We start from the raw sequence: 8,663 nt of genomic DNA, 5'->3' as shown, positions 1-8,663 counted from the left end.
GAGCCCTGGAGAGACCAAGGCACAGGTACAGCTGGGACGTGGCGCTGGGTGGCCCACAGAAGGACCACATAGCTCCTGGTGCCTTCTGCCTGTGCAGGGTTCCCGCTGCCTCTTCATTTCCTGCTGCTGGCCCCGGTTGCTGCCCTGCAGAGAGATGAGTTGGGGGCTGGCTGGGACCTGGGGCAGAGCAGTGAGGCTGCACAGAAAAGGAGCTTCTGGGCTGGCCTAGAAGTGAGACGTTGGGGCGAGGAGTAACTTGGGGCATCCCTTCTGCAGCCCGGGTGGGCTTCCCTCTGGTGGGTGCACCCCAGTGACATCATGCTGCAGCAGATCCTGCATGACATGTACATCGACCCCGAGCTCCTTGCCGAGCTCAGTGATGTGCAGAAGCACATCCTCTTCTACAAAATGCGAGAGGAGCAACTGAGGCGCTGGAGGGAACATGAGGCTTGGGAGGCACTGGCCCAGGTGGAGGGGCTCCGGCCCCCGAAGGTCAAGCGAGGTATGTGGCTAGGGGTCACCGAGAAGCCAACCCCGGGCTTCATTGGAGGTGGATGAACTACCCATGTTGGGCTGTGCTCTTCACACTGGCTGACGAGGGCTGACGCCGGGTCTTGTGAGTGCCTGGTTCCATTAGCCTGGGCCTTCTATATGTTGACAAGTTCTGTAGGGCTCCTGGCTGCAAAGGGGCTAGTTGGGGACTTGGATGAGGCTGGGGGTGCGGACTTTTGTCTCTTGTGAGATCTAGGTTCTGGGATTCACTCAGGCTCAGGCAGTGATTCTGGTGAGAAGGCATATTCTTGACTCTTACTGGTGGCTCTGGGACAGGACCAGTGAGCAATGAATATGTGCACTTCCTCCCTGAGTGTGGGGCACAGAAGTGCTCGGCAAGGGCATGCATACATGTTCCTCCCCCACCATCATATGAGAAGCCACCCGGGGTACCTGGAGCCCCGATAGGCATCTGCAGAGCAGGTATCAGGGAGTGTCAGTCATAGCTGCAGGCAAGAAGCAGGTGCCCGACATGGGTCACGGGACCTGCATACAATCATGTGCCGGTCAAGCTCATGGACTGGTGCGCCTGTGATTGCAGGAAAGTGACTAGGGCTCCTGGGCCGGAAGCAGATAGGCTGCCCATGCTTGCAATAGGACTCACAATCCTGTGGGGATCCCCTTGATGTGGATGCTGCACTTGACAGCTTGGCAAGCCCCTTGGTCCTCTCTCTGCTTTGCTCCCCAGAACACCCTTCATCAAGGTCCCCATGCTGTTCGCCAGAGTAAAACGCAAACTTGATCTGCAAGGGTTTCTAGCCAAGACAAAGCTCCTGCTAGCTCCTGCTGCCTGGTCAGGCTCACTGCTGGACACCCTGGTGTGTGCCCCTGGCTGCACTTGCACCTGTCTGCGCATGCTTGCTCCAGCGTCTGTCTTCGCAAACAGTGCTCTCCACTGCAGTGTTCCCTGGCTTCATTCTCCTGATAAGCTCCTTCAGGGCAAACCCCCATCCTCTGAAGTCTTTTAGAGATGTTCCTGGTGCAGGGAAATACTTGCTTCTCGCAGTGGCTTGGCAAGGAGGACCCATTCCTGTCCTAGCTTGCCACAATGTCATTGTCATTCATCATCTGGCTTTCCCAGGGGACTTAAAGCCTTGGAGCATGAGACCATACTCCATCCGTCTTCCATCTAGCTCAGAGCTGGCTCAGAGTGTTAAATTCTTGTTTCAAATAAGACACAGTAGAACCCCAGTGGGAAAAGTGACGACGCGGTTGTGCACGGCTGGTGCCAGGGCTGGAACGTCCACACTGAACTAGGAGGTGAATGACAGGCTGCCGTTCCAGCCCTGCCTCGCCCAAGCCCTGGGCCTCATGTTTTCTGTATGGTGGCTTTCTGGGAAGAAGACAGATGCTTAAAAATTCAACTACAAAAATGTTTTGACGGTGATTTGCCACACATCGACATTTACATTTTTGTGTATAAATTATACATTAAACTCATTTGGGTTTCTGGTGCAGAAGACTCTTTTCTGGGTAATTAATTTTCTGATTTATAGAGAATGAGAAGGAGGAGGAAGCGCGTGGAGTAATGTGTGCACCCCAGGCTGGGATCCTGTTCAGATCACAGCTCTTTGCTTCAGTGCTGCCTTTAGAAATGGTCTAGGTGGAGGTGGGGAAGACCTGGGTCAGGTGCTGAGTCAGCGCTGGCTCTGCACCAGAAGGCGGGGTTTCTGACTTGCGGGGTCCAGCAAGCACAGTGCCTCCTGCTTCCTGTCCTGGGGTCATGATAAAGAGCCACAACAACCCCCAACTGCTGCTTGAGATTTACATTTACCAGGAACTTAATCTCATTGACTGTTCCCATAGGCTGTGACCCCATTTTTTTTAAACAGGTTTTTCCCCCCAAAGATTTATTTATTTATGCATACAGAACTGGGGTATAGACCAGAGGTACAGGGGCAGTGAAAGAACTCACCAGAGACAGAGTGGGGAGCAGAACAGGCAGATCGATGAAGTACAGTGCTGAGCGGAGCAGTGGGTACGTCAGGAGAGGTCAGCTGCTGTGCCATGTGGGTCACCTCTGGGGCGGGAATGGAACTCACACTGAAGCAGCGGGCTCGCTTGCAATGTTGCGCTTTAACTAACCCGCTGCGCCACCAGGGATTGAGAAATAACTCATAAATGACTCAATCCATGGAGTCAAGTGGCAGCCCGTGGTTATCTGTTCATTCACTCCTGACCTGGGGAATTCCATTCAGTGAATGATCTGTGCGTGAGTTTAGCTGTTCATTCAATCCTTCATTCTCTTATCTGATAACACTGCAAGGTGCTGATTTGATGAAATGGACAGGGCTTTGCCTGTAGAGATTGAGGGGACACAGATCCCTGGAACATGGCCAGCCTGAATGCTAGGAGCAAGGCTTGGCGTAAAAGCAGCACATGACCTGCCATTACCCAACCCTGCTCATCGCCTAAGGCCTCTCTTCCACCTCTCTTTTTTTCCAGGCCCTAGCAGGACTGAGCCGGCTGTCTCTGGGGCTCAGGCAGGGCATGTCCTGTGCTGAGAATTCTGCTGTCCGTTATGTTGGAGAAGGCAGGATTAGACATTTGTGATGTGACTCTCTCCTGGATATAGGCCTCAGGGATTTTTATTGATCTTGGGAAACAGCTTTGGCATCCACATAGGAGGAAGCCAGGGCAGTCATCGGTGGGTACAGAGACTGCCCAACCACATGGACATGCCTTTGTTGTTTTCACTTTAACTTGATTGAGAAGCTTCTGGTATTCTGCTCTGTTGTGGACAGCACAGACATTGGGCTTAGGTTCTTTTTCCATGTCCCATTATTTGCTGTTGTACCAACTTTCTGACAAAATATGATGTCCGGTGGGAATGCGTGGTTGTGTCGAGACTCTGTGGAGCGTGTACCATTTTGTTCCTGTGAGAGAGAATCTTTTACCCTCAGTTCCCTTCTTTCTTCCAGAAAAAGACACACCCCATGTGAGGAGCTGCCGTCTTCACAGCCCCTGACCCCTCCTCTGCTCCCTCCATTTTCCCATTTCCCTAGAGCTGAGCTGGGCATTATCTGGAACAGGTGTTCACACTGCAGTTTTGACCCAGAAGCTTCCCCACCTGGACCTGTCTGCTGTGGTAGACAGTTTCTGTCAGTGGAAACTGGTTCCTCCGAGACCACCTCCTTTTTGTCTGTACGTCCTTTGCTTGGGAACCAGTCGTCTTTTCCCACCTTCTTGCTGAGACCAAGGCTGCACCCTCAGGGAGGTGGTTGTCACCCCCAGGCCAACCCAGTGTCTGCCCCACATCCTCCCTGCACTGGCTGCCCTCCCCCCACCCCCGCCCCCCAGGCCTGTCCCTCCTTACTCCAGCCTGTGGAGTACTTCTAAGTCCCTCTACAGAGAGCTCTAATTCCAGTAGGGCTTCTGTCTCCGCTGACTCTGCTCCCCACAGGACCCTCACCCTGGGCTTCCCTCTCTTTGCTGGCTCAAGTTTCAGCCTGTGCAGCAACCAGAAACAGCCCTGACTCAAGGCTGCAGGAGACTCCTCCTTTGCACCCTCTGCTTCAGCATTAAAGCCATTCCTGGTGCATGTGGCCCTGGACATGGGCAAGTCCTGATCTACGTGGGCCTGGCTCATGCCCTAATGTAGTCCCTCTCACTGGGCATCTACCTTCCCTCTGTTTCCTAGGAACTGAGCAGTAACCGTGGCAACCCAAACTGCTAGGCCCTGCTGTCCTAGTCTCAATATGTTCCCTTTCTGGACATGAAGTACTGACCTTGAACACCATCTCTGCCTGGTGTCCTGTCCTTGCCTGCAGAAGTGCCTAAAGCAGTCACGTCTTTGGGGGGTCCCCGCCTCATGCTCAGCCCCTACAGTCTTTCCTCCACAGAGCCAAAGTGCCTTTCAGCACAAGGATTAGCTCACGTGTCTCCCTGTCTCAGTGGCTTCCATTGCACACAAAGAAAATATGAGTGCTTTTTCTGGCTTCTGCCCGCTTTCCGACCCAACGTCTACTCATCCCTGTCCTTCCACGAAGGCTCTTTACGAGATCCTCAGGAGGCTGGTACCTTCTCATCATTCACTTTGCCGTTTAATGTTGATCTTCACTGATCACCACCCCAGTGAGTGAGCCCCATTCCATCTCTCATCTCTCTCACATCACCTGCTTAATTTTTTAATAGTATTTACCTCATCTGACAGTATCTATTTTTGGAGGTAAAACACATACTTGTGACATTTCATACATTCAACTGTTGTGCAGTCTCTAGTTCTCGAGTGTTTTTATCACCCGAAAGGGAAGCTCTTATCCACTAAGCAGTGACTTCCCATCCCTTCTGTCCCAGAACTGCAGCAACCACCCATCTACTTTCTGTTTCTATGGGTAGCCTTCTCCTCTCCCTCCTCCTCCTGCTCCTCTTCTCCTCCCCCACCTCCTTTACCTGCCCACCTTCTCCTGCCCCCTCCCTCTTTTCCTTCCCAGGCACCTTCTCCTTCTGCCCCCTCCACTCCCCCTCCCCTCCTCCTCCATCAGTTTGCTTGGTTATGGTCTGTCTCCTCCAGCATCCTGGCAATGTTATGAACCCATGGGCTTTGCTATCTTGTTTCTATCCCTGTGTCTGGAGAAAGGCCTAGGATATGGTTGTGGGGGGAGGTGGGTGAGGAGGTGCCAAGACCCTGTGGGTGTTGTGTGTCATGGGGTTTGATTGCGGGGCCTGGTATTGAGTCCTTTTTTGAGTGAAAGACTAGTGCTTTGCAGTGAGGCCTCTCCCTAGACCTTGGACATCGTCAGTAAAAGTATAAAAACCACAATACGCTTATGCTTTGAGATATATGAGCGAACTGGAATGGAATTTATAATATGTAAGTACAGGTAATTCTTTTACCTTTCCCCTTATTTCGTAGTTTAAGATTTGACACTTATTTCATATTTTAACCCTTATTTATGTTTTGAGATTTGACTTAGGTTTTTGTTTGACCAGTATTGCTTTTTGTCTGCATCTGTTTAGTGTATGTCTGCTTCTGTTACCCCTCCCTGCCCGCCACCCCCACTAGTTTTCGGATACCATCTGTTTTAAGAGCATCTATTGGAAAATGTATATTAAACAGCACATGCTATTTTAAAACTTACTTTAAAAATGTACTGGAGCCCATTTTTTCTGTCTTTATTAAGAATAAAATATTATCTACTGTAGACAAGAAACATAAGGATGTTTTTTATTCTTATCCATGACTTTGTTGGTTTAATCAAGAAGTTTAGACTGATTTTGTTCACATTCCTTATTTAATCTTTCTAGATTTTTTAAAAAATGGGCTTTTGTAATCAAATAATTACTTGACATTAACTGCACTTTGTACTAGTTTCATTGTTTCCTGAATGTTTTCATCCTCTGAGGGGAAAAGGAGAAATCTTTCCTCCTTCTTTTGTCCAACTACGCAAATGATGGGGCCAATCAGTCCAAGCCTACCCCCACAGCTAGGGTTCTCAGCACATCACCCCCCACAAGTCACTAGTCATCCGGGGACATCCACATCCACACCCACAGCTGATTCATGCCTATCCTTGCTCTCCCAGCATGGTGGACTCACCACTTACTGGGCATATGGATTTTCTTCCCCCACCTTCTTGAATTTTTCTATTGTCCTGACAGTTTCCAAGTTGGTCTACTTGGATTATCAAGGGGGGGGCAAATCCTGCAAAGCAACGCTGGGGAGGGGGCACAGGGATGCCTGGGACTTCTGGGAGCAGCCTTTTGGAGCTGTGCTCAGAGCCCTGTCCTGGGCACTGGGCACAGTGCTTTGTGGGGAGGGTGGCAAGGCTATTCACAGGGTCTCCCTCTCAGGAGCCTCATCGTTCCTGGTTCAGCTAAAGGTTTTTGGTAGGAGAGCCTGAAGGAGATCACAGAAAGGGGACCCAGATTTTGTAAACGAAGGCACAAGGGGCAGGGTGGCAATCAGTACCCAATCTAAGAGCTAAGAAACCCTTTAAACGAAGCACATCTGTGTCTGGCCTGTCTGGGCCTTTACCTGCCTTGGTTATCTCACCCTGAAAGACTTGGGTGAGGGATTCACTATAGTTCATAATATCTAAATCAGAGTAATATTCTCTGATTTATTTACTAAGAAAATTGGAAATGAAGCCATTATATATCATTGTTTATAAGAGACATGGTGATTTCAGAAATGTTAGGGTGTCATCAAATCAATGAGATAGCTTATTATCTCAATGGGAATCAAGCACACTGAGTCTCAGTTCAGCTAGGCAACTTGCTCTGGGCAATCAGAGGGAGGTGGGGTCAAGTTCTGCGGTCAGCCCAGAGCACCCAGAGTCAAGTTCTCTGCTCTCCCACTCTAGGTGACCATTTCCTTTCTCGCAATTGCACTCACTGTGTGTGGGTTATAGTGCAGGTCGTTAGAGAACAACAAACAAAAGGCAAAAATGAAATAAGATTGTAAAAGTGGTCAAAGAAAACATGGGAGATGATTGAAAAGAGCAAAGACTTTCTTAAAATGAGACCCAACAAGGAAAAGAAAGATAAATATAACAAGATTTAAAAAAATCTTGTTTAAAAGAATACCAAACTGAATTTGGTATTTTGGTATTAAAAAGAGAACAAAACAGGAGATAAATGAGAGAAAAATATTTGCAACATTGCAGGCAGATTTATATCCAGAGAACTTAAAAAGCTCCTCTACCAGCAAAAGGCGAACAGCTAATAGGGAAATGGGGAACATATAGGAACAAGCAATTCACAGGAGTAAAACCTCAAGTCACAGGGGCATGACCTTGTCAAAGATACTCAGCACCACTGGTGGGCCACATCATGCAAAGGGTAGCAGTCAGACTGGCAGAAGTCTCATGGTCCACCCGTGAGGAGGGCGTGGGGAGGGCCTCTCTCCTGCATTACAGACAGATTGTCCTTTTCCAGCATTGCTACAAGTTCCCGAAGATCCTGGGTCCATCGGGATGGGGAGGACACAGCTGGCCTGGGACCATTAGCTCAGAGGGAACCTCACTTTCAGTGGAGCTCCTGTGCCCCCTTCCTGCACCCCGCCATGCCGTGTTCCCCTTTATTCCCATGCTTCCACAGCAACTGTGGATGGAGCTGCCTTGCTGTCTCAGGGGCCGCACTGGGGGTGCTGCCAGGTCCGATCAGCCCTTGTTTCAGGAGTGATTCTGTCTGCCACCCCGTTTCCCCAGCCCCCATCGCTCCACTTCCTTCCCCTCCCGGTCTCCAGATCAGTGGGACAGTCACTGAGAAAGGCCACCAGCTGGCTGAGTAACCTGAGCCTGGGGCCCCTCTCCAGCTGTGCCTTCCTGGGCTGGAGTAGCAGGTTGTAGGTGCTGCTATCCTGCTTTTATCTCTCCCAGTGGCTAGCATTACTGCTTTCCAGGTTTTTCTCATGTACAAAAGCAGTAATGCAAAAGTCAGAAAAACTTCTGACTTTTCCTGTTTGGAAGCAGAGTTCACCTTGCACACATTCTTTGGGTGTGTCTTCACACTATTTTCTCCTTTCAGAATGACATGATGTAAATAAAGCCTCGGGGTCACCTTCTTTTATCCTAGCATTTCACAGATGTGCTCATTTTCTGCCCACATCAGTTGGGTTCTCCTACTTATAGTCTACGAGATGCTAAACATTTTGGTTGGCTCCCTGCCCTTAGTACCTGTCCAATCCCTTTATTTTGCCCAGTAACGTTTCTGCGTCCATGTCATTTTTTCCGGATGAGGAAACTTATCTGTGAGTAGTAGTAATCCAGAGCAGCTTACTGGCACACGACAGGGCTTTGTGTTAGTGCTGAAGGGGGTAGGGGTTGGAGGTAGAGATGGTAAATTTCCCAAGGCTATTACACCCCAACATACATGGGGCATTGTGACCCTTGTGGAAGAAGATGTGTTCTGTCAGAGAGTGGCTTTGAGCTTGGGGAGCCACTTAAGAGTCATTCAACAGTCACAAAATCGCTTCATGCATGTGTCTGGTAGAACAAGTGAAGGTCTAGTATTCCCAAGTGCTTTTTCTTTCTATTTTGTTCTATTGTAGTTATGTTTGGAAAACAGAGGTATATCTTCATGGAAGCATCAGAAAGAGAACACTTTAAGCCAACAATTCTCCTTTGGAACACACCATTATTTGTGCTTATAATTTTTGCAACTTTTCC

General features: G+C 49.5%; 1 protein-coding gene across 1 annotated transcript in view; it reads left to right on the top strand.

Annotated features, from left to right (window-relative positions):
• Positions 1-318: 318 nt before the first annotated feature.
• SH2D4B (SH2 domain containing 4B) overlaps positions 319-8,663 on the top strand; it is a 61,674-nt gene continuing 53,329 nt past the window's right edge. The window contains exon 1 of the mRNA XM_004680692.1: positions 319-516. Within this exon, the coding sequence (XP_004680749.1) occupies positions 319-516 (198 nt within the window). The remainder of the gene's footprint in view (positions 517-8,663) is intronic.

Source organism: Condylura cristata, unplaced genomic scaffold (assembly GCF_000260355.1).
Source record: "Condylura cristata isolate star-nosed mole 26May11 unplaced genomic scaffold, ConCri1.0 scaffold00011, whole genome shotgun sequence".
Lineage (NCBI taxonomy): Eukaryota > Metazoa > Chordata > Mammalia > Eulipotyphla > Talpidae > Condylura > Condylura cristata.
The sequence above is the reverse complement of the archived record's forward strand: the minus strand, read 5'-3'. Positions and strand labels throughout refer to the sequence as shown.